This window comes from Phaenicophaeus curvirostris, chromosome 7 (assembly GCF_032191515.1).
Source record: "Phaenicophaeus curvirostris isolate KB17595 chromosome 7, BPBGC_Pcur_1.0, whole genome shotgun sequence".
Lineage (NCBI taxonomy): Eukaryota > Metazoa > Chordata > Aves > Cuculiformes > Cuculidae > Phaenicophaeus > Phaenicophaeus curvirostris.
The window spans coordinates 9,961,232-9,988,041 of NC_091398.1; the positions used below are offsets into that span (position 1 = coordinate 9,961,232).

General features: G+C 37.6%; 1 protein-coding gene across 3 annotated transcripts in view; it reads right to left on the minus strand.

Annotated features, from left to right (window-relative positions):
- Window positions 1–26,810, minus strand: part of MYO1B (myosin IB) — a 97,395-nt gene that overhangs the window by 18,961 nt on the left and 51,624 nt on the right. For all 3 annotated transcript variants that reach the window (XM_069860739.1, XM_069860738.1, XM_069860737.1), the window contains exons 7-20: window positions 25,284–25,382; window positions 24,895–24,998; window positions 23,948–24,095; window positions 23,142–23,260; window positions 22,290–22,376; window positions 21,891–21,956; window positions 10,254–10,358; window positions 9,496–9,558; window positions 8,530–8,730; window positions 6,137–6,363; window positions 5,500–5,700; window positions 4,243–4,336; window positions 3,645–3,794; window positions 1,179–1,247 (exon numbers count right to left, since the gene is read on the minus strand). In XM_069860739.1, coding sequence (XP_069716840.1) covers window positions 1,179–1,247; window positions 3,645–3,794; window positions 4,243–4,336; window positions 5,500–5,700; window positions 6,137–6,363; window positions 8,530–8,730; window positions 9,496–9,558; window positions 10,254–10,358; window positions 21,891–21,956; window positions 22,290–22,376; window positions 23,142–23,260; window positions 23,948–24,095; window positions 24,895–24,998; window positions 25,284–25,382 — 1,733 coding nt within the window. The remainder of the gene's footprint in view (window positions 1–1,178; window positions 1,248–3,644; window positions 3,795–4,242; window positions 4,337–5,499; window positions 5,701–6,136; window positions 6,364–8,529; window positions 8,731–9,495; window positions 9,559–10,253; window positions 10,359–21,890; window positions 21,957–22,289; window positions 22,377–23,141; window positions 23,261–23,947; window positions 24,096–24,894; window positions 24,999–25,283; window positions 25,383–26,810) is intronic.

Genomic DNA, 26,810 nt, shown 5'->3' on the forward strand with positions numbered 1-26,810 from the left:
TTTATCCATGGCAGTACTACTGTAAAAGAGCATGTTCTCCAATGACAAACAGAAAACCATAACACAAGATGAAATCATGCATTTACCCAGTTTTATTCCAGTAACACTCATGGGAAAAAAGACAGCATATCAACAGTTAGGCTGAACAGATATTTTTAACTCGTTTAAATAAAATAATAAAGACAAAGTAAAAATCAAAAAAGCCCCAGTAAAATCGAATCATACTAGCTCATTGCTGGCAATCTTTAAAACCTTCTCGACAAGAGAAGGTTTACACCTATAGCTAGTGAGTGCAACTCCTTCCTTCCATGTCTGACAGGAAGGAAACGGATTCTAGAATTAAAGGCAGTTCTCTCTTCCCTAAACAGAGGAGGAAGCCACGTTTAGTGAAGTGGACAAAGGTTAATAAAAGAACACAGGAGTCCAGGGACATTTTTTCGGAAGCTGGACAGCAGTAGTTGCTTTAAGCACTGTAGCTGCTTTCATGTGAGCTGTTAACCTTGTATTTACCTCTTCTTACAGCATTGCTCCTGAGGACTCTACTATGGCTGCAGGATTATTCCATCATGAAGTACAAAACTCTCAATGAAGAAGCAAAATTGTAGCAAACTGAGGCAGAGGACAAGCAAACAGCCATAAAGTACTTGTTCAGTACAAGCTGATGAGCACAGCATGCTTTCCTTCCTCCGCTTAGCACACAGAATTGAAGACTTAACCCAAGTAATGTACTGCCCAGGTGACCCAAACTCTTCATTTTAAGCCTGCTTTCAATTTCTTTTCATTCTTTGAAATTCCTGTTAACAATAAAATAACTGCCAACCACAACTTATTTCTTCCAAATATGTACCTAGGTTTGTTCTGAACACCAGACTTGCTCATTCACATTCTACCACATGTAACGAGGGCAACTCTCCAAAATCTCTGGCAGAAGATGTCCCAAAGATAACCTAGTTTATTGTGTTCCCAGCCTTTCACATGCACCATTTGCATGGATTTAGAGTCCAGGTTACACACATATCCCAAACTCACCACCTCCAGGGCAAACACAAGTGTTTAACAAGAGCTACAGCACAGACACAGCTCAATGAACAGAAGGTGTGAAAGACAGGAGGCTCAGTTCACTTGAGATGTGTTTTCTGACCTGTTCCTTTCCTCACCAGCAGTAACAGGAAACTCACCTTCCATCCTCTGATGTAGGACTGTACTATAACAGCTGAACTCTTTGTCTTCTGATACTTTTTTTGTTGCTGTATTGAAAATAAACATTCAATGCTTAGAACAGAATATTGCAATTGTAAATGTTGTATAATAAAATTTTTATTACTAATATTTGAAAATACGATTAAGGATACAATCACTAAATGTAAAAAGTGAACAATTTCCGATCAAGCAGATCAGAGCGTAGATTCTGTGTTCTACTTGAGAGCAAACAAAGCACATCAACAATGCTGCATGGACAATGTCACTCTCTGTTTACAGAAACACTAAGTTCATGGTCAGCAGCACAAAAGTGACATGGATTGAATACTAACAGTAACAGCTTTATTTGCCTCTCCTACCAACAGATTGGCATACAAACCATCACAAATGCTCAGGTTTGTTGGCTAAGCTTTCCACCATCTCTTCATCAGACTTGTGCTGTTCCCATCATCTACAGCCCCTTTATAATATCAAATGCTGATGATAATTTAGGAACAGGAAAAAGGAAAACCCATGGATTTCTGAGTGACAGACTGGAATATTATCCAAGTATGTTAGTTTAAACAATAAATTTCCTGGACAGCCAAGTGTTTTCCTTCTAAAAAGCCCAGTTCTCTAGTAGACCAGTGGTCAGTGTAATACTAAGTGAATAACAGTTGACAGACTTTGCAACAAGGCTTTGAGACTTCATATTCGGCCCACTCAACTACTGTGAATATCTCCATGAGCAAGCCAGAAGGATTCCCCTCTATGTCACATTCATACCATGACTGACATCCGTCATGCCTTGCAAGGGAACAGACAGGCGACTGTCTGCAGACCCTTAAGTCAAGCCTCCAGCACAAGGAGTTGTCAAAAATTTTTGTTTATGCAAGGGATTCCTTCTGAAACCTTCCAAATCACAGTGCCTAACTGTTCTGTTGGGTTAGCAGAACGGTGCCTTCCATCTACATGAAGAGGCTGAGGAATTAACTCTATTGTCATAGTAATTCTGAGAGTCTCGCTATGACTTCATTCTGCATTCTAAGGCAATTGCTGCTGGACCTGTAAAGGTCCACAGTTAAGAAACCAACAATAATGTGAACTTGGTCATGTATTTTTTTTCATTACTTTATAATAAATGTTGTGCCAACCTAGTGTGGTAACTCCATTTTTAATTCATTAAGATTGTATGAGATCATAATGAAGCCATATGGGCACAATGTGATTCTGTAATGCTGCTGCTTGTAGAAAAGGCACATTCAATCACAGAAGTTCAGAGAAAAGAGTTTTTACTGTGAAAAAGCATTTTTTCATACTTTTTCTGCACTATCCATACTTTTCTCTAACCATAGAATGGTTTGGGTTGGAAGGGAATCTAATGATCATCCAGTTCCTACCTCCCTGCCATTGGCAGGGACACCTTCCACTGGGTCTGGTTCCTCAAAGCCACATCCAACCTGGTCTTGAACACTTCCAGAGATGGGGCATCCATGACTTCTCTGGGCAACCAGTTTGAGTGCCTCACCACCCTCACAGTAAAAAATGTCTTCCTAATATCTAATCTAAATCTCCCTTTTTTCAGCTGAAGCAAATACTAATGGCCTTCAAGATGATAAACAGAAGTGGTCATCAAGTGAAAAACAGTGACTGCCAATTCTGCAACTTGCAGTTTAACAAGATGCTTTCTTTCCATGCTATATATTTTATCAATCTTCCTGATACACATCCAATAACAAAATGCAGCTGAGATGTTTTAAGAATTGTTTTGAAAGTTAAAAGCAACAAATCTTTTTTTATTATATAAATCAATGTTATTTACTAACTGATGAAAAGACATGATAGTGTCATAAAACAGTACTGTTCAGCTCATGACACAGAATACCCAGTCTACAAACAGATTTGAAATTGTTTTAGAACTGTATCAGTAACAACTGAACTATAAGTCTTATGAGCTATAATTAAAATAAATCCCTGGGATCCTCCCAAGCAGCATTCTTGAGTATCAAATGCAAAGGTTCCAAATAAGGCAAAAATATAAAAAGCCTTAGGAATGACTGAATTCCACATTTCTATTACTGAACATTTTTTACACATTAACCATATGGTTTGGGAGCACTGTAAGTGCCAGGCAGCACAGCATTTGAGCTGAATGAAAAAGCTTCTTACCAGCTGGCCCACAAAATCCTGCTCTCCCAGAGTTAAAGGACTCTGGTGAGTATTTTAACTACTTAAGCACAAGCACAAAGTAAATACTTAATAGTGGTCTCTAGAAAGTAAGTTTTCTTTTATTCACATTTTTCATATTTAAATACTAACATAAAATTTAATTCTTTCAACATTTCTCCATGCATATCAAGGAAAAATATCAAATGAGGGTTATATGAAATATCATATCTAACTTATATGAAAAAACAGATTGAATGATGAAAAGAATCCCCCATTTAGTAAGGATATTATCTTACTGCGTATCTCCTGTACCAGGAAGCAATCACAATCTGGCTTTTTTTCATTAACAAAAAGCGTGTGCGGCACTTCCAGCCTCTATAAATCTTCTCAATTAAAGTAGCCAAGTCCTCCAACCTCTGCTTTCTCAGATCTTCTAGCTTGAAGAGCTGGGTGCCGAGTTTTTTAGGGTTTTGTTTGTCATTGAAAGAAAAACGGCATGGGAGGAGAAAAGATAAAAAAACCACATAAGCACAGCTAGTGTAAGAGAAATCTCTCCTTTACTCAAGTCCACCTTGAGAAACAGTTTGATTTACTCAGCATCAGACCTGTTGGCAGATACATCAACAGGGTTTGTGGCAGATACATTGCCACAAATCAGTGCACAGAAGTTACATTAAATTCAAGCTGGCAGCTATTGCAGGGTCCCTACTTACACCAATTTTAATGGGACCAACATTAAAAAGTGACTTTTTTAATGCTATATTCCACAGCAATATATTTAAGCGCTGTATCTAGAAAAGTCCTTAGCAACCAGCTATTGAATTATGCAGTTTGTAACAGGCTATCCTTGTGAAAGATGGCTTGATTTTGCAGGGAAAGACATCTTTAACTTACCGTTCTTGGGTTGCGGATGAATATCTTTGATCTACCAAATGAAAATTCTTCTTCAGGGATTTCCAATTCATTACACAGTACCTCTACTCCAGCCCTAATAAGGAGTAAACAAGCTCAACAAACATGACCCCCAGCTCTAAAACTTCTCAGTTTACATATTCATATATTAATTTATGGGAAGTATATAACAGTATATTTTAAAGTCTTAAATAGTGCCTCACATAAGAATGAAAATCTAACACATTTACTTACTGGTTATTTAGCTAAAGACAAGAATAATTGTGGAAAAGATTAAGAATAATTTGATGAAACAAGAGAAAATTTTATTTAACACCATCAGCAATAGGCTTTTATTTTCTATTACATTTGTAATGATTTTACTTTAAAAAAAATGAAAAAAGGAAAGGCACTCAAAAGTACGAGTTTCACAAATGCTAGAGTTCCACTTTAACAACTGCATTTTATAAATGTCAATAAAAACAGGAGAGGAATTGCAAAGAACTTCATAAGGATTGCAACAATGCCTTTGTTACCAATACTGCACTTCCACCACTGTCTTGATAACCTAAAGATTTAAATTGTAGCTAGAGATACTAATCGATTATGAAAGACATTTTAATCATGCTACTAGTAGCCACACGTAAAAGAATTAAGAGAAGATCATTTGCCTACCCAAGACATCACCTGTAAAATTACATGTGAACACTATGCAATTTAAAATTACATATATAAACAATTGATTTGCAAGATGTATTAACTCATAGTTGTTAAGCAAAATTATTCTTGAAAGGAGAGAGAGGAAGACTGCACGACTGTCTTCAAAGAAATGGGTGTTTCTACACTTTGAAAGATGGTTATTAAAGATAAGTGTCCTTCCGATTATTCTGGACTTCCTTGTCATATTGATTCCACTCCAGTCTCTTTCTCCCCCCTTGTTTCTTTCAGGCATAATACATTGCAAACCCAACATGCTCTCCTTGCCCACATGCAAAATCTTTTCCATTAGTAGATGAGTTCATTACTAAAATCATCTCCTCTGCCAAGGAACTGTAATGTTTAGCCTACTAAAAAGTATAGCTTTCCCAGTGAACGAACTCATCCAAAATCTGCAACAAGATGCTAAGGAACAACACACATGTGAAACATTTGAGCCACACTGGCTTAGTTTTTAATCTACTTTTCAAATACTTGTAAGTGCGGAAGATAATTATTCCAATCACTGGAACAGGACAGCTAAGGATACTGATGTTTTCCTACCTGGCTGGCCCTCTCCAGTGGGGCCATGTCTCCTTACACAGCATTTTGTACCTTTCCAGGCAAGGTTCATATGCTTGCCTGAATGCATAACCTGCCCTTCTGACCCGGACGTTCTCCAGAAGACCAAGGTAGCGGATCTGATGGCACACCAGGGCATCATTGAAAATGTGTGCAGCTTTTTTGTCATTGGGTTTGATGCACCTGGAGAGGGAAATGGACAGTGACGCTTGTCTGCAGCATCGTACACGTCAACAACTATTATTCATAGCATCACATATCGGTTTGAGTTGGAATGGGCCTTAAAGATCATCCGGTTCCAACCCCCCTGCCATGGGCAGGGACACCTCCCACCAGACCAGGCTGCCCAAGCCCCATCCAACCTGGCCTTGGACACCTCCAGAGATGGGGCAGCCACAGCTTCCCTGGGCAACCTGTGCCAGTGCCTCACCATCCTCGTTGTGAAGAATTTCTTCTTATCTTCTAATCTAAATCCTCCCCCCTCGAACTGAAAGCCATTCCTCCTCATCTATCACTTCATGCCCTTCAAGAGTTTATCCCTGGATGTCAAGATTTTCTAATTTTTTTTTTAACTTTGCGAAGTATAAACTTGCCAAAGCTTTGTCACAGGGTAATTTACCTAATGTAGTTCGGATTTTTTGTCTGAAGATTTTTCATCAGGGTAGCAACTGAAGCCTTGAACTGTGAACCTGCTGTAGGTGGCCTCTTTAGATTGATCTTAGCCGGGTTACCTTCTGGGAACAAAGCCTTGATAAGAGAGTGACTGGCCTTCCACATGGCCTGGGAGAGGTCACGGTACAGTAGATCATTATTTTTGTCAACAAATCCTTCCACTTGGTACATAACCTGGACAATACAGAAGAGTCTCATAAGAGCATGTTTTGAACAACACAAGCCAGTTCAAAACTGAACCGAGAAATTGATTTCTTCTTCTATCTCACTATTTAAAACAAATATCAAAACAAATACTCAAAAATAAAATCTTTTAATTAAAATTTTTATTAATAAATAAATAATTTTTATTTATTAATAAAAATATTCAAAACAAATATTCAAAACAAATATTCAAAAAAAAAAAGACATTTCAGCTTTCCTTTTAAATTTGACATTTGGAAGACTTTTTGTCAGGTAAAATTTCTGCGAACAAGCTTCCTGAGAATGGCACATTCTCTCACACTACTAGCAGTTCCTTGTGCTGATAAATTCTGGTTTCTGAAATGGAAAAAAAACCTTATTCCCTGATAACTCTGATAAACCACCACTTGCCAATACTCCAAATCAGTCCTTTTTTGGCTGGCGAAAGGTTTTGTCCCTCTCTTTTAAATCAGAACAGCAAAATACCCTTTCCCTTCAAAGTACTAATGCTTGCATTATTTGCCTAACTAAAAGAAGATATGAAATATCACCTCTTGACATGACAGCAGCAGCAGCTATCTGTGTGGTCCTCAGGGGACTGTTATTTTAAAGGACTTCTACCAGGAAAACAGTCCAACAACAGCAAGTATGAATGCAAAGCTCCGTACTGCAGCTGAAGACTTAGGGGGCATCCAGGAAAATGTTATGTAGATCTCAGATTGCTACTGGCTTTTTTAATTTTTTGAGGGCAGGAAATTTAGTTTGATTAATTGTGACAAGTCACATGGCTGGTAATACAGATTCTTCAGCTTCATGATTTTTCAGTTCTGTGTAGATATGTACTTCGTACGCAGAACGCTGAATAATACTGACATAGTCATATTTCACACAACAGCAAATGACTAGGAAGTCGGGCAGCATTTTTCTTTGAGTACACATTTCCATTTCTGATAGGTGTGATAAATGCCACTACTGAAAAAAACTGTTCATATGGACTTATGTTTCATAAAAGGAGAATCAAACTTTTGTTGTCTAGTGACTAGATCAAAATGTTCTCAGCAATCCACTAACCACTGGGTAAGTGTATGCCACTAACAACTGAAGACCCTCACTGCCTACAAAGCAATGCCTCTTTGCAATCCTTCTCAAAGCAATGGGGTATTTTCACTTCACTTTGAATTTGGACAACCAAAGAAGTATCTAAGTATTAATCTCTGCTAGATTATATGCAATTACCAAATATTCTTAGTAAATGCATAACATAGTTAATGAATTGCTGCCTCAAAGGCAGAAAGTATGACACTTGCAGCACTATTTTGAATGAACATATTGTTGAGCTGTTCAAAATTGTAAGAATGATAAAATGCTAAAAAATATAGAAGTATTAAAGTCTTAGCGAAATTAAACACTTTCCAAATATTCTGTGACACTAACAGCTCAACAGATTCAAACAAGACATATAGTTTCAACCCCTACACTTACTTGTAACTTTTTTTATTAAGTTTTCTTTTTACAAATTTAATGACTTTTATTTTCATTAATAAAATGTCATACTGAATTATACATCAAAAACTATCTGAAATATATTTATTCATATTGCTTATGTTGTAAAAAGCAAATACATTTGCAAGCCCTCTGTATCACTTTCTCTTCCATCTGTTTAAACACACAGGCTGTCAAAATAAACTCAGTTCCTTCAAATGTACAAAACCTCCACTTTCTCATCAACATGACTAAGGACTTCAGTTAGCTCAGTAACAAAGAACACGTTTTCCAAAATATCTTGCCTTCAGATATGTGTGAATTTTTGTCATTCTAAGCAACAATTTCAGTTCTAGAGACACAGCAGCAGAAGCAGTTCACCGCCAAAGCACCTGGGACATATTTCTGCTTTGCTGAAAGGAGTACTGCCCTTGATTTCAACTAAAGCTGCACGATATTTCTGAAAACCTTCCAGCCTAAATCACAAATTTGAGGCTTAAGATAGAAAAGATAAAGACAGGTCTGGATTTTTTGACCAAATATTGACTCAAGCAATCATCCTCCATTGCTGTAACATCACTCAATGAATGAAGAGCATCCCCATTACACCAAACCTAGGCTTCACACAGGTACAACACTCTCCAAACACCACATACTTCTTGCTTCACCAGGTACCTTGCCAGCATAATGCTGAATCCTGAAGCAGCTGTGAGGCAAGGAGGTGTCATTGAGGAACCGGGAGCACTTGCTCATCCTGCTCTCAAAATGCTGGTGAGTGGCACAGACTTGGTTCAGTTTTTCTAAAAAGGTGTCATCGGTAACAGTTCCTGGTCTCAGGCATTCTTCATCTAGCATGGCCAGTATTCCAGTTTGGTTCTGAAGTTTCAAGACAAGAGCTTTAGTGTTTGTTTCCATTACATTTCCATGGAGGCATGAAAAGAAGACCATTCTCTCCTGTTTGACCTCTGCTACCCGGAAAAACATTTTTCAGTTCATCTCAAAGTTTTGCTCTTTCTCTTGTCCTTATTTCCAACAGATTTTTAGTATCTGTGTTTCTGAAAGACTGCTTCTGAGATCTGAATCTTGAACTTCATGTTGGAATTTCATGTCATTTACTCGAGAAACTCCAGCTTAACTGAAAGTAGCCAGTTTATGGGTAAAATCAGGATACATTTTTATGTTCAGGTTTAAAAACTGTTTTTTTCCAGTTGTTAAGGAATTTTGTCATTCCTCCTGTGCTAAGTCCATAGGAAGTGCTCTTATTAGATACAAATACTTTCTGTACTTAAAGCACTCAGTAACAAGTCACTGAGTTTTCTAGTAAAAAGAAATGTCATTTATAACACAGCATGTGACAGCTGCTGTTGAAAACAGCATTAAATGTCAAAACTTAAGGGCTGGGTGGTCATGGTGTTTTGGTTTTTTGCATAGGTGGTGCTGAACATTTCTAACAAAGTGACATATAGCCCTATAAAAAAAAAAGAACATGAAATGAACCTCTACCATACAAAATAAGATGACTAATACAATAAGCAGCTTGTTTTATAAAATCAAAGTGTGTGAGGATGCATACAGACTTTACACCTAAATTCAATCCATGTATTAAAAGATTATTAGGAGAAATGCTTGACCATAACTTACATTCTCTATTAGGTCACAAATTATAGCATTGTTGAAATATTCAATATGAGTCCATTCAATCCCCTATAAGAAAAAAAACATATGTACGAACAGGAAAACAATCAGGGGAGCTTTACATCTAGGCAATTTAAATTACATTCCAGTTAACTACTTCTGAATTTAATTCTATATGCTTAGAAACATTTTATTTATTAAGAAAGAAATGCAGTCATCTACTACTAACATTATCTGTGCACAATGACTGTCCTGGAGTGGCTGCCAAAGTGACTCTCCATTCCTTTCCCCCACCCATGTCAGCTTCCCATGCTCTCCTCTGGCACCCCGCCAGGCTCCTCCCACCACCCGCCTGTCCCATCAATGTTCTGCCCACGCTCCCCCTGGTTTCAAGGAATTAAGCCCATTTCATTGCAAACATCTGAGTACAAAGTTTCTAAGCTCTTTGTTGGCTTTTTTTTTTTTTTTGTGAGAGGGAGAAAGAGAGCTAAATTTAGATGAGGTTATCTGAAAAATCTAGATTCTGTCTGTTGTTCAGATATTCCTAATATCCTCATTTTTTCAAATATGAGTTGAGTCTGGCTTATACCTGGAGAATTCATAACACAAAGCAGAAGCCAAATCAACTACCACGCAGCCCTATACAAACATGCTCCACATCACACCTGTGGTCAAACCCTGCCCCCTGAAAAGAAGTTCCAGCACGTATGCCTTCATTACAGGAACAATGGGAAGAGGAGACAATAAGATTCGTTATGTATTACCTCTCGAATGTATTCCTCCTGCTCTTCTTTGAGGGTAAGTTCAATGAAGATCTGCTGCAACTTCTCGTTACAGTAGTTGATAATGAATTGCTCAAAGCTGTTGTCCTGTCAGATAAAGTATGTTTGCATTTGCTGTTGTGTAAACACCCTGGAACTCACCTGGAGTAATTTACTGCAGCAGCTACGCATCAACAAGCTGCTTTATTAACTACTCCTTCCAGTTTTGCAATTTGATGGCTTGGGTAATATTGAGAATGAGATTAGTTTGGAAATTTTAGACCAAATCCTTCCTTGAGCCTTTCTCCACTAGGAGACAAAAACTAGATAGGTTTGTATTTGTGATGCCTCTGTATGGATTTCTTGGGACAAGTCATAAGGAGGCCTGTGGTGTCAGGGAACAAAGAATAGTTTCGTCTGCAACAATCCGTTCCCATGTGTAGTCTCCTATAGGTTCTGATAAATAAAATTATGATAGTAGCATTAGTTCTTTTCCAACCAGGATCACTCAGTAGCAAATAAAGTATCCTATTTCGCTACAGACTGAGGCCCAAACTGCTATTCTGGTGGCAACTGAGCCTGGGTTAAGAGATTATTGGATCCAAAGGTCAACCCACCTCTTCCCTGCCAACAAACTTCTCATGTAATTGCTCCATGAAATGATGGGAATTAAAAAAAAACTTTATGAACCAAAAATCCTTCAAAAGGCTAATTTAAGGAGCAAGGGAGCAAGCATGCGTGTGACCCTTTGCAGAAGGGACCAGGGAACAGCAGAGATCCTGGAGGGAGGGGTATGCAGTGGGAAGGCTGCTCAGCAACTGCCGCCACAGCAGCCTGCTCCACCACAGCTGCACTGCAGGACTGCTGCAGAAGCAGGACTGCAATATTACAGCAGCACACTTCCAGAAGGGCACAGGGCAGCATCGGAAACGATGGCTGCAGCAAGCCCCTAAATACCAGAGGTAAAGCCCTCACACTCAGGTCAACTGGAGTTTTCCTGCTCACAACAGCAGGGCCAGGACTGCAACATAAAAGCTGTGGTTCACCACTTCATCTCTGTTCTTAAATGAAAGCAGTTTGGATGCCAGGTTCCCACTCTGAGGACTAGTTTAAAACACCACTTTCAAAGAAAAAGGTAACAGCAGCTTCTTTGGTATTTTCCAGTGTTTGAAAGTGTCATTAATATTGTAAGAATTCCATACATATATCTGTGGCTGTTCTTCTCAGATTTGTGGCTGTGGGGTCCCCTCCCCCTCCCTTTTTTTTATTTTTCTTCTTTTTTTTAATTACTAATCATTAAAAACACCTTGGTTATTTAGAAAGCCTGAAAATTTACAGAATGAGCCACTATGCTTTTTTACACTATCAAATAAGTCTGCTATACAATACCTGTGAAGCTCAAGTTATGGTGTTACAGGATTTTATGACTAAGGGCAACTGTTATCATTTAAATGTTTTAAAGTACAGATCTGGTTGCTACAGTAAGATTAAAAAAACACACAAGCAGATTAGAAAATATTGAGGTAGCACAGATTACTTTTATCATTTTAGTTTTAGGTAAAGCAAAATCACAGCTGATCACCAAGCTTTCTCAGCCACATCAAACTGCCCCTCACACCAATTATCAGACATCGCAAAACTTGCACAGCTCTAGATGTCACACCAATTGCATTTATCAATCAGAGACTGCAAAACTTGCATAGATCTAGATGAGAAAGTTAAAATTTGACATGCACCAAAATCAGCACCGCAAACAAGTCATACTTACTGCATTCTGTTGCAAAAAGAAATTATATGAACTGCAGTCAGTACTCATACTACTTGCATAAAAACACAGAACATGTATCTATTAGCATCTATTTGGCACACCAGATAGATCAGTATTTTTATCATACTCATATTTGAACATTACTGAAAATATGAAGTATTACATAACTGTTATGCATTACTTCTTTGTAGACGAGTGTATCTTTAGGTACTATCCAAAGATTATCAAATAAATGAAGGGATTGTGCCATATCAGAGTAACACAGAACAGCATTATTGCATTGTCACATCTCTAAATCACCACACATCTTTTGTCTCAAAAAGCCATATACACAACCTTCAGTACACACATGTCAGTGAAGGGAGGGAGAATGGGAAGAGGAGTGTGTGCTGGAGGAAGAATGAGTAAAAGTTTATTTGACACTTTCAGATAAGACCATCACGTTAGATATACTGGAGATTGAAGTTAGAAGACCCTCAGCTGACACATCACCTTGGCAAAGAAGGGTAAAACACACACTGCATCATCCTGCCAGGCACGTGCCACCTGATGCAGAAAGACTGTTTCTCCAAAAGACCTTGATGGTCTGATAACAAGGACTGCAGGACTTACCACTCACATATTCTACACATTCTTTTTCTTTAAAAGGTGATGGAAACTGAACTGCAAATCCAGCTAAACCATCTAACTAAAAGGTCATTAACAACATATTAAAGTAATTGCTAGATGCTTTCCCGATTTGCTATGTGTTTATGACATTTATGGTTTGCCAAAGAAAGACAAACAAAAAACCATGAAGTTCTTCAACAATCACTCACTTTAAGCTATGAAATTCTATCCGATATTGCCAAACCACTGAAAATTGCTATTCTAGGAAAAAAGCCACTGAAAAGCAGTGGCAATTTTGTTCTTTATGTATAATACAGAGCAAAAGGCTAACACTTAATTACAGCAAAGAAAATGGGGAACAGCATTTGGAATTACTGAAATTCTCAAAACACTTAACTCTGAACACACCAGAAGACATCCAGTACATTAAATACACTTCAGAAACTGGTGTTTCCTTTTACAGGTTATGTGAAACACTGTATGAAAAAAACAATGAGTGTGTTTCACCTCTTGGCAAATCTCAATAAGGCAGAGATTGTGTATTTATTCTCCTTATTGTAAATCAATGGTTTTTAATTATGTGAGGGCTTCACAAAGCATAGACAAATGCTCACAAATTGCTTGTGTCCCAATATATTAATGAAGGCTCCTAGAAATTCGTATGACAGAACTAGAGAGGATCTAAAGGATTTTTGACATTGCTTTTTAGAAGGAAATAGAGAATGGATAATGTCAGTAATAGCACACCACTAATACCTGTTAAGGCAAAACAAGCTGGAAGGACCCAGCCGTACTTGCTCCTTATGCTGGCCAGCCTCATTAAGTGATAGAAAGGGTTTTGGCCAACACAGAAGCAGCACAGTCAGACCCAAAATTTCAGGAAGAGTTAGTAAATTCAAATATTGTTAGGAAATTTTAGGATAAAAAAATACCTAAGAATGACACTTCTCAAAGTGTCAGCTTCTCTTCCAGGCTGTAATTCTACTACTTCAACACTGAGAGTATCACTTCAATCCCTGTATTTTTATAGCAGGATTTCAAACCATTCCTTTGAAATCACTGTGGAATACAAACTATAACCTCTGGGGAAGAAAAACAACCCATTCAGACTCTCAAGTTAAAGCTGCTGGGGAACAGAATGTCACCTGAGATAGGCCTAAAGTCATGTCACATTTATAGATAGAGATCAACCAACCACCCTCGTTTATCTTTACAATTTTTTATCAGGTGCAACAATAAATTTAGACAAGTAGAAAAATACACTGGCAAAAATCAAAGTCTACTTCACCTTTTTCTTCACTTCACACATAATGGTACCTTGCTCATACAGCTTTATCAACCTTCAAACTACTGGGCATTTCACAAACAGCAAGTTTTTGAACTCTAAAAAATTCTGCTCCATGAAAAAATACAGTGCTTACACACAAAAAGCAGATTGTACTGTTGTACTCACTCAGGTTGTTGGAGTCAAACATGAGAAGATAAAAAGTTCTAGTTTTGAACCACTCCAATTATGTTAATTGCACACAGGTGCTTGAACGTCTAAGGAAAATATTTCTTGTTTCTTAACATTCTACCTAATTTCGTCTTTAGAAGGTTCTTGCCATGCTTATCATGGAATCATCTCCAAAAAACATATGGATGTTCCCTCCTTATACATTGTTATACCAGTAAAATACCAATAGCAAACAGACAAAATAAAATATTTTTGTACCGATAAAAAAAATAGAAGCCAAAAGTCTCTTACTACTCTCAGACAGAAATGTCCCCATATGCTGATACTGAGTGTCATTTCTTGCATTAGGTTTATGAGCGTAAGATATCTGAAGCAAGGTGTTTTCTTATGAAAACCAGCTATCACCTAACCTTCTCTCCCCGTAGAAAATTCAAATTAATTTTTGAGTACCTAGATTTCCGTTATTTCCAGAAATACCGAGGCAACTAAGATACCTACTTAAAACTGAAAACTGGGTACTTTTCCATACCAGCATGTAGGAATAAATTCTTACCTTCTATCTGCCTAATAACGTCCTAGTTTTAGTGTTCCACTTTCCTGTGTCCACTCAACTCCACTATTTTCCCCAAATCAAGTGTATGTTGTTGATCCAGATCAACACATTCTGCTGTATCATCAGTATCACATCTATAAAAGGTGTTTCTCAGAATTTGCTCTTCTTTCTCAGTATTTCATCACACCAGTTCTTGTTGAAAGCCAATTAAAAAATCTAAATATTGCCCAGTCTACAACCATTTTGTCTAAAAGGCGTTCAGCAACACCTTTTCAAATAACTTATATGAAAACATACAATTAAACAATACATGAGAAGAAAAAGAGAAAGCATTTAAAAAAAAACTTCAGAATTTCAAGTCATGAGACTTGAAATCAACAGTACTAATGCCAGTAAAATTAACTTTCTAATCGGTATGGGGGGAAAACATACAGAGACTGATGGTTTTGCTCTAACACATATTGCTCCAGAAAGTAACTTTCTGCAGCATCAACACTGCTCTGAGCATCAGAAATCTCTGACATCCTTCTAACATAGGCAGGTGATCCCAGGTAGTTCCACCAGGTCCTTACTACTACTGAGGCTCCTAGAGAAAAAGCCAGATGGCAAAAGTAATGATGATAAAAGGCCAACATACTTGCTTCACTGAGGTGAATGGTGGAATGAATGGTGAAACCAACCAGCAAATTTAATTTATATCATGCTGTGGTGTTTGGGGATAGGGATTTTTATGAATGACCACAGAAGCATATGAGTTTATGAAATGAAACTCACATAAATGCTAGGAAACGAAAATCAGTGAAATGGGGAAGGTGCATTAAAGAAAATGAAAAAAGACACTATTTTTATCTTACACAGCAATGAGCCACACATGACCCAGTTACAATATTTTTAATTTTTTGCAAAGTTAGTGAAGAAGTTATAAATATTTGTCCCTTACTTTTCTCTTTACATGGACTAACATTTCAGTAATCCAACTAATTTTAAAAATATCTCAAGTAATAAAGAATAAGCTTTGTGCTTCCATGCAAATCTCTCTATAGGCAAAGAACCATAGAAGCATATCATTTAACTAGAAATATTCTACATACATGTAATCAAACTATGTTTCAGTGCATCTAATGGAAGCAAGAAAGAAATATGCCAAAGCTTTTGGGATTATGTATTTTCCATATTTGTGTAGATCAATCAACTTCTCTTCTTATTGATGCTACTGGTACTGGTAGAGAACCAGGCACCCTGAAATCTATCTTGCTCATCACCTGTGGACATGTAGGTCTAAATCAAATTTGTAGTTAAAAGGGCAAGAAACTGCAAAGAATCTAGTGCACACAATGCATGTGTGATCCACAGGGAAACCCAGGTACAATCACTTCAACAAACTCAGCCTGATAAATTACAGTCGTGGAACAAAAGGAATTACAAAGAGGCAAGAACCTACTACATAATCATCTCCATTCCTCTACTAAGACAGAATAGCTGCTGTAGGGCAAAATGTTATTCTCACAACTTCAAGCAGAGCTTTTATGTATATTTGCTGCAGCATTTCAAATACTTCCTCAGTTGAAACAGCCAGTCAATGGGATTTACCTCACAAACCTGCATTCTGCAAAATAAGCCTCTCTAAATACTTAAATTATAATGTGATTAATTAAATGGTGATTAACTTCCTGAGATGTACCTCTGCTTCTGAGCACTTAAAGAAATTATTGCTTTAATTCTATTTTAAAATCTCCATAGCACCTAGGAGTCCCACCAAGGGTCCCCCTCTGTAAAGCTCCCCTCTGCCACACCTGCCACCAGAGATAGTTGACCAATTCTAGATTAAGAACTGAGTTCTCCTCTTTCGCACTAGACTGGTCAATCAGACTGAACGGAGGGTTGGGAACACACATTTTGGCATAGCCACTTGCCACTACAAGATATGCTGATGGGTATCAGAAAAGGGTAGAAAATTTTTAAAAGGAAATCCTTGGATGGTGGGCATAACAGGGGAGTGTCTGGGCACGCAGCAATCTCTCAGAGCTCAGCATGCCCTGCAACTGTATTTTCCTTCATGTAACGAACAGGATTGAAAAAGACAAGGCAACTATTCAGCAATTGGACCAAGCTGTCATATAGGTTTATGGTAAAAGTGAAAATACCTACTTTTTTTTTTATATCGTATACATCTCAGAAAGTTATTTTCAATGTTACTCCTTCCTTATTTGATTACCACCCTCTAGAAACAGATAATTACCACAACTACGAATATGTTCACATAATGAAACTACATTCTTCATATTTCTAGCAGATTCCCTCAATAAAAACATTAGCATTTTATCAATGTCCAGATGACCGTTTACTTATAGCTGTACACTGAACATGACCAAGCTTCTTTCCATCACTACAAGGCACTTCTACATGCAAGAAATAAGTTAATTGCCATAAATAAATAAAAGCACTATAAAAGTGCATCAAGGGCTGTGAAAAATGGACCTGGTTTTACTGCTAGGTGGCTCGTTTGGCTCTTCTGTTGGTAGTATTTTTATAATTTATTAATGGATTTTATGCAGAATGTGATGGATGCTGCTATGTCTTTACATATACCTAGAGCCAAAGGAGCTGCTCAGACACTGTCCCCAAAGACATGGTATTCACATCACCTCAGGTCAAAATGGAAACAGTCTCTCTGTTTCTGCAGCCTTTACTTTTGCAGCTATAGCCTAACACATTCCCGCTTCTCGTCAAGCAAAAATGCATGAAACAAACTGCTCTGCCAAGGGGCTGTGCAGAAAGTATTTGTACTCTCAAACTGTCTTCTCAGGGCCTGACAAATTTCAAGAATAAGCTTAGTTTGGCAGCCTTAACTTTTACAAAACTGCAGTCCTAATCATTAGCTTCACTGTCTGGAATAGCTATACAGTGGCACCTGAAAATACAGAAAAAAGCCTTTAAGCCAGCCAGCACAGACTGACATTTTTATCTCTGAAGGCTAGGCAGGACAAAATATTCACACTTACTGCATGACATTCATTTTTACATGCCCCAGCCGTCATCTACACAGAAAATGTACATGACAGAAAATTAAATGTTCAAGCTGAACAGAATGAGTCTTCTGCTCATCTCTGTTGAAACCTTACAGGCCTTCGATCATCTGCCTTCTGCAGCCTTCATTTCTTTTGTACATACCCCGCCCCTTCCACAACTCTATCTCATCATTTTGCAGAGATGCAGAAACTGCTTCTCCTCCCCTAAAAATACAGAATGAAAGTGGAATCAAGTGGGATCAGCCATAAACCTACCCCAGGAAGTCTGCAATCAAGCTGGTTCTGAAATTCCCAGTGCCACCAATCATTATCTCTGCCCAATTTCAAATCAGTCTAGACTGCCAATTGACTATGCATGCAGCTGCTCAAAAATGCAGATAAACATACTTGGAGCAATTACTGTCACGCTTCAATCCATTAGTGTTATACAACGAACCTGGTCCTGTAGCCTTAGCCCCTAAATCCTTGTCAATAGACAATCCACACAGAGACACCCAAAACTTGAGCATTTCACTTGCCAAACTTTCAGTCCCAGAATACAGCTTACCACAAAGGACATAGAAAGATTAAAAAGTAAACTCAGGTTTACAGTACCTATTTTGTGGATCTTTGAGCCCAGCTTGCTGTTGACATCTACCAAACCCACAGAGGCGCAGAATTATTGATAGTCTTAAATCCTCTAATCTGTATTTTTGGACTGCCAAGTCCTTAAATATGCTTTTCTTGGATAGCTTCTGGGTTTGTCTGAAAAATGGGTTTTGTGCTTCATAAAAACGGTAGTGGAAACCAAACTGCAGAGAGTGTATGCCAGCATTATCAATGCTCCACTATTTTTCAATCATTAAGTTTCAAGAAACCTCCAGTTAATTTGTAACTTAGCTTTAGCTTAAATTACAGAAAAGTGTAGAAGTTACAGTGGAAAACAAATCTTGCAAAAACAAAATCTTTCTGAAAGGTAAATCTAGATATTTTTACTCTTCTTATAAGAGGAACTGTAGGACAATCTAAGGAATCATCCTAAACAGGAATAAGGTCCAAGAAATATTCCCTGCCCCGCCCATTATGAAACAAAACAAAATCCTCAAAAATCTGGAGCAAACAAATGTATTTTGGGCACTGGAACAGGCTGCCCAGGGAGGTGGTTGAGTCGACTTCCCTGGAGGTGCTTAAGGGATGGGTGGATGAGGTGCTGAGGGGCATGGGTTACTGATTGATAGGAATGGTTGGACTCGATGATCCAGTGGGTCGTTTCCAACCTAGTGATTCTATGATTTGCAGTGGAAGCAGAGTAATCCCGACAATGTATTCAAATAACTTTTAAGTGAGGACCTCAGGGCAAAACAGGTAAACTAGAATATCATTAGCTTACTTTTTCAGTTATCCTGAGCAGTAAGCATAATATTAAAGGAGAGGAGAAAAAAAAAGCTGAAAACAAAACACCCTTCAGTAAACACATATCTTGCTGCTTATTTCAATGGTATTAAGCTTCTTGTGTAAATATTTAATATGTATATAATAAACTCCTACTACACCTTCTATATTTTTGTGTATGTTCTGTATCCAAGGTACAAGGGCACTTATGGTCAAAGAACATGCAATAACAATAAACCGAACTCCTTCCTGAACAGAAACATGATTAAAGAAAGCCTTTGTACCTTCAGCATGTCAAATAACTTACAAGTTTAAAATGTACAAGTTCACAGATAAAGAAGTCTTTCAAACTAATTTTTGCCAAAAACATTCTTTGCAGAGATCGTGTTAGTTCTAATCTTCAAGAACATACATGAAAATCAAAATCTGACAAGAATTAGGTTCAAAAGAGAACTGCACATTTTCAGTCAGAGGTTTTAAGTAATTTATGATTAGATAGGCATCATGACTACTATCAGGTACACCTCAGCTAATATTTTGAATTTACAAATGTATCACATCAGTAAGTTGAGTTTACAAATGCACCGCACAGCAGAACATTCCAAATTCCACTTTTCATGCTATAAATCTTAAGACATTATTGAACTTTACTTGAGTTAAAGTATTGTACAGTGTTAAATTTCACCCATTTATTGATCGCTTTAATATAATTAACTTTAAATAATTTTCTGTGCAGTTGTTACTTAAATTCTCAACAATATTTGGGGTTTCTGTAAGCATTTTCTCAAGTTTTTTAATAATTTTTGTGAGATTCAATCATTTGCTAGAAAACTCAACATAAAAACATTTGGCAGGCATTATCTTATTTGACCTCACTATACTACATTCATTCAAGTGTTCATTACAGAATTATTTTACTCAGTTTAAGGATTATGACATAAGGTCATTTTTTGTTCCAACTAGAGCTGCATGGAAAACTATTTGGTTTTTGACTTGAAAGAAGATCTTTGCTTTTGATTCAATTGAGAATATGTCAGCAGTTTCTGATTATACAATTAACCTGTCTGAAAACACAAGGATGGTTAAGTGGGTAGTATTGGAAATAGAGCTGATTCAGAATTTCCTAATGGATTGTTTTACCTCTAGAAACATAAACCAACCAAGTTTTTTTCAAACACCTTTAAATTAAAATATGGTATAGTACAAGCCATGCATGTTTCAGACACACTGCCTGAATCCCATTATAAATATTAAGAAATAATTCCATTAATATTCAATTAATTAATTCCATTATTTCTATGACACTGAACAAAGTTGTTTGGCTACTGCTCTCACCATAGGCCAACTCATGAGAGGAAGAGTCTTGTCTTGTATGAATGTACTGATGAATTTGATCCCCAAGTCACAAGGCAAACCTTTCCCATCTTTTCCAGTAGAATCAGTACTCAGCATTTAAGTGCATCAACAATAACTATCCATATTATTTTCAAGTATTTTCCATATTATTTTTGAGTTTGTATGAATCAGGAAAACTGTGTTGCAATTCAGTATGCAAGGAAAGTGAAAAGAGTCTTGCTTTCTCATTTTCTGCATTTCCTGTACTCAACTACTTACTTATGTCTTTCTAAGATGTTGAATTCCTACAAAACAAGAAAATTACATGCGAGAATATCTTGTTTCTGCAACACCAATCCACAAACACAATTACTCAGTTGGCTTGCACTAGTGCAAGGTTCCATCTCCCACCTCACCCTGCATACCCATCCTTAATCAAAGATAAAAGAAAGAGCTAGCGAAAACAGGAGTACTGATCAAAGATGCCAGCGCTACCATTCCAGTGTCCATCTTTCTGAAGGTATGCCAAGGACCAGCTCCAGGCACCCAGATCTCCATTCAGCCACCTGAACACTTGCAATATATTTTCATAACTATGCTCTTATGTTTAATGCAAACAATGCAACTTAGCTTAGTTAACCCTTGAAGCAAGTATCAGGTTTGTTTTTTCTCTTCATAGGGGTAGTTTGATTTACACGTGCTTTGATGTTATGCTTCTGAAATAAAACTCACACCACACTCCCATATATAATTACTCGTCTGGATTATTCCCATCTTCTAAACAATTTAAACATGCTCCTTCCCTTTTCAGGAAGGACGTAGGGAAGTGGGTAAGGGGTGCAAATTTTGTACTGATTTTTCTCCCCAGTTGAGTTTCTAGTTTAAACACTATATACAGTTTCCAACTGAGATCTATAAATCTCTTAAAATAAACTGTCAGAGTAAGACTCCCTTTCTGTGGTGTTCTCTAACCCAATTAAAAATTCTTCATTGATTGTTTTTGTTTCAGAATACCATCAGCCTAAAAATACTATCATAAATGAACAGCAGTTAACCACAGATAGTCGGCTAGGAATTAGTACAGAATATTTATTTAAGTGAACTGAGATGAAATGGAATATAATTCTGACAAAAAAAAACCCATATTGTTTTGTTGTGCTTCTTAAAAGATACAAGACTTGTTCAAAGGCATCCACAAAATGCCTCAGGGCAGAACCAATACTGCCAGAGTTTCTCTTATTCTCAGAACGTATGTCACAACAAAACATACTTAGTTTACCCATCATAAATATTTATTTCCCTGTTGTGTAAAAACACAAGTTGGGCTTTCATAAATTTCTGGTTCATTTGGCAGACATACTGAGACATGCTTCACCCTACTTTTCTAGTGGGTTTTTCTGTCAGAAATGACACACTTAATTCAAATTGCAGGTAGTCTGATTACACACTCATGAACTATTGTCTATCAAGCTTTAATAAAAGCTCTTATGTTAAATGTTTACCATTATAAAGGTCTTACCTCAAAAATTTCAAAGCCATAGATGTCCAGCACCCCCATTACCTTCTTTCTCACTTTTGTTTGTGCCTTTACCAAAAAAGAAACACCAATCACTGAATCAGTCATCTGTACATTTCATACCTGGGAATCAAGAAAACTAGTGTATCTCATAGGTAGTCTGTCAAATTCTGTAAACTAAAATGTAAGTATGGTTTCCTAAAATACAGTTAATGCAACTATTTTCATAAGCTTAAAAACAGAGCAGACAGTAATTTGCTAAGCTGTGATATAGCTATTCACCTGCACCATGTGTAACACTGTAAACCACGACAAATGAAATCTGCCAACACAGTTTTAATGTCTACTTTAATTTAAAGGATTTCTATTGATTTTTTTCTTACTGGCACAGAGCAACAATACCTTAATGCTCTCATTGATTCGGGTAACAAGCCAAGAAAACAGTCGGCTGTACAAATTCTTTGCCAGAGCATCACGGGCATAATAAGCCTAAATAGGAAAAAGAAGGAAAATGTTAGAAATGCTGGGCTAATCCCAAACCTTTTCTGTAACTGCACAAGGTATTATGAACAGAGGGAGAATGACTGAGGCAGCAGTGGCTCTGCCTAAGCAGGCACTGGAGCCAGACCAGGGTGTTGGGACACTTTTGTGGCATCTGCAACTTGCTGGTGGCTCTGCCTTCCTGGCCATGGGCTGGTTGGAACATCAGCCACAATCAGGGCACTCATTTCCTCCATATCCGGATATCCTCTGAACAATCACATCCTCCCTTTTACTCCTAAGCAAAAAGACTTAGACAGCTATGGTCAGGGAAACCGCATTCCTGCTGGCCTGGGCTGATGAGACAGGTGGCAACCACGCTGGCTCTGCAGCATTGCAGAAAGATAAACTGGCAGCAAAATTTTCCAGCAGGTTGGGGTGTACAACCCACATGAAATTAATCCAATTCCTCTAAACAAAAACAGTCTGCCGCTATCATTTCAACATGCATTTTGTGCAGAACTTTTTCATCTTTTAATTATCTTCAACATTTTCCTATCCCTCATCTTTTTGAGGTAATTTACACATAAAACCAAAACACCCAGTATATTTGAACATTTAGAAACTGTTGAATTAAAACCCCACTTATGCTAGTCATATGCTTTATTCAGTACAGTCTATAGAAGCTTTTATTTGAGTGATTACAGTTCAGTCATGTAAAATAAATTGCCATTTAAATTGATTCTTTCCTTTAAAACCAGGATCGCTTTTTACCTGAGCCACATTTAGTGTTGTTGAAACCTTCTCTTGCTTGGCTTCAACCGTCCGGAAGCTGAAAGCTCTTTCCAATACAGACTGGTCTATACCTGTCAGCTCACAGATTTCCTTGAGTTCTAGCATGAAAATGAACAGTGTAAATATAATGAATCCTTTAATATATTTGCATTTTATTCCCTAAAACTTTTAGGTTTTAAGTAGTTCATATTTTCCCAAAACAGGCTTTCTTCGACAAACGTGTTCCTGACCCACAGTCTCACTCTGCTACCCTGCTACGCAGTTTCTCAAAATACATACAACATGAAGAAATAGAGTCATTAGTTTTAAAAGCACTGTTCAGTTATTTTTATTAAGAATGATTTCTCCCATTTATCACAGACTGCTTTTTCCTGTTGAAAAACTTTCAAATGAAAATAAATGAACTTTCAAAATGTATCAACTGCAAAAACACAACCAAAGGAATCTGATATTTCTGAAATATCCTTCTGCAAAAGAACTGAAAGCCTCCACTGCAGAATAAACAAGCAGTTACAGAAATGCATAGCACCACTTAACATTTCAGAAGAAAGTGTTAATAAAGCAGGGAAAAAAAAAAACAAACCAAAACCCAAACATTTTGGGAATTTCAAACAAAGCAACTGAAATCGCACAGAATTCAAGCTATGTTTGCCCACAGGTGACTTTTTGAAATAATCTCATGTAATTAATGTGTAAGGATATTGTATGACTATAGAAACTAAAAAATAATAATAATGACTTCAAAAAAACTGGTGTTTTTCCTCTCATTGCTAATCTCATCTTACCGTTTTTATCTTTGATTTTACTTTCATCCAAGCCATTCACACGAGATTCAGGCTTAAATTCAATATTTCCTAATTTCAGAACGGCTGCCACCACTTCAAAAACAGACTGCGTTTCATGATCCATAAACCCAACAATCTGCATTGCATTCTGTAAAAGGTACAGATAAAATTATGAGATAAAAGAATCTACATTTAAAAAGATCATACTTGCAAAATTCACCATTCACCTATATTAGCATAAATTAAAAACGTTTTTGAATGGTTTTGTTTGAAAAAGATTAAGATATAATTATTACACTTAGATAAGTAATTTTTTTAACATAAAAGACAGATTAAAGAAGATCTGGTAACCGAGCTGGCAAGCCAGTCCAGTCCACTTCTAGGATTCATCCAGTCAAATGAACTTGTACTGCTGTCTTCTCAGTCCACACTGTTGCTCTAAAAGCTAGTAAGTTTTAGAATCAAAATTTGCATAAACGGAGTAACAGGCTCTTGTATTCTTCTTGTCCCTGAGTACAACTAAGCAAAAAAAATACTGATAATTCATATTGAAAAACATCCCAGTCCTGTTTTCTTTCAACTTGGTCAGCATTACCTGGTTCAGGAAGCTCAGTCACTGCCATCATAAGCAACTATGCAGTATAGCCTTTTCCAAGATCTGATCAAGGGACTTGGACTTTATGTTCCCCCTACATTTTTTTCTTTTTGTCTTTTTTGTATTCCCACTAGAATATTCTAGAAACTTGATACTTCTTTTTTCCAGTTGTAGCTAAGCTTCCCTGTGCAAACACGCTATACCCTTGCAAGAAGAGTGTGTAGCACACTTAAAATGACCCTGAAAAGATGGCCCTCCCAGCCAAGCATGAACAGTCAGGCCAACGGCATAAGAACTCCACATTACTGTTGAGCCCTTTGGTGGTTTACACTGAGACCCTGTTATTTCTTACTCTAACTGTTCTGAAGTTTGCAGCATCATCCACTCCATTCACTTTGGCAGAATCAAGGCCCAGGTAGTTGTATCTGCTGAAGTCCCGTTCCAGTTTGAGTTTGCCTAATAAAACAAATAAAAATATCCTTAGTGACAGCATTCTTGTTAGTAGGTCTTTTATCCAGAACCTGTTTTCTTCTTAGTTTATAATATATTGCAAAGCTAATTCTGACTCAGATGTCTGGATAATACCAAACCATTTATTTACTGCAGGTACTACTACTGCCACTACTGCCAACAATTTGTAAAATTAATCAATATCACACTTCCCACAAAAGAAGCAATGCATGGAACAGCTCATTAAGTATAAAGAAGGCATATCTGAAAAAGGTACTAGGCAACACTTACAGAGGAGATCTTCTGAGGCACCAGACAGTATCTGATAGAAAATGTGAAAGTTTCTTTCACCTCTTGGCTGCTTAACAACACGAGACTTCTCTAGCAGATCTAAACAAACAAAAAATCTTGCAGGTCAGGTCTGGAGCAAAACACTTTAAGATGAAAATAATCCCCCATCATTTTCTATTTCATAGCTTTATGTCATCATCAGTTAATTAGTAGACGATAAACGGTAGGCACAAGCCTTATGACAACATGTCACATTAGCACATGTTTCTCAAATAAGTTATTTGAGCAAGCTGTGAGCCCAGTACCCTTCAAATGCCGTCCATGAGCTGCAAAGAAAACTTAGATCAGGGAGTCAATGTGCTTAAAAGATGGCAATCGATTTATAGTTCCACCACAAAATTAAGATTTGGCAAGAATAATTGTATGGGTGAAGTTTTGAAAAGAACTGAACTGTTAAAAGGCTAAGCATGTGAAAGATGGGTATATGAAACCGGGAAGCCAAGTAAAGAAATAAATTAAACTACATAATCATGTAGCACTCGGTGATCCTCAGGTGCATTAGACTATGAAATAGTTCCCAATACGATGAACAGAAGCTCCATCGTAAGGCATTTAAAGTGAAATGGGAAAGCATCACTGCACCAACTGAATAGTTTGACAAGAAGATTTCTTTGTCTACCACCATTAGTGACAGGCACATTTCTCAGCCTTACCAGTAAGAGGAGGAATCTAGGCAGAGAGCACAACCAAACTGAATTGTAACACATTGCGACACTTCAGACTACATCATATTGACTATAGCGGTGACAATACAAAGGCTGTTCAGCCTGTACCTCACTGAAAGTCTGTGGTCCCTGGTGCACCATGAGAAGGGAAGAGGATGCAATAATAGAACTTTTGGACAGGTATCAGTGTCACTCACTGCTTTTGTACACAAAAAAACTGCTTTCCCTTCTTTTCTCAGTGACACACAGGGGCTCCACACCAATTTTTTCAGATAGCAAACATTCAGTTTCCAGTATGCTCTTAAGTTACGTACATATTCAGTTACATGAAGACAGAAACATCCAAGCACATGGCAAAGGAGTTCCCCATGCTCCCACCGCCACCTGCCTAGCACAGCTTGCTCTGACTGGGGTTAAGTCCTCTGTAAGCTGCACTCATGCAAGAAGAATGCTTCAAAAGAGAAACTACCACAGCTCGTATGTGATGCTTCAGAAGAGTTGCCACAAAACTGAGACCAAGCTTTCACAAACAAAATACAAGGAACACCAACCCATTTAAGTACACACGAGGTTATTAAACACTTTGACTGCCTGGCTGCTATAATATACGATATGTATTCTACTATATCTGTCCTCAGATTTTCATTTCTGCTGAAACAGAGCCTGTTGAGTCTTACCAACTCAGAAAGTCGGAGGAGGTGCTCAATGCAGCCTTCCAGCCCCGCCATGGAGAGCAGCTGGGAGCAGATGCCTCTGCGTTGGGCTGCAGCCCCCAGACTCCACTAGGTTGTGGGTATGCCGG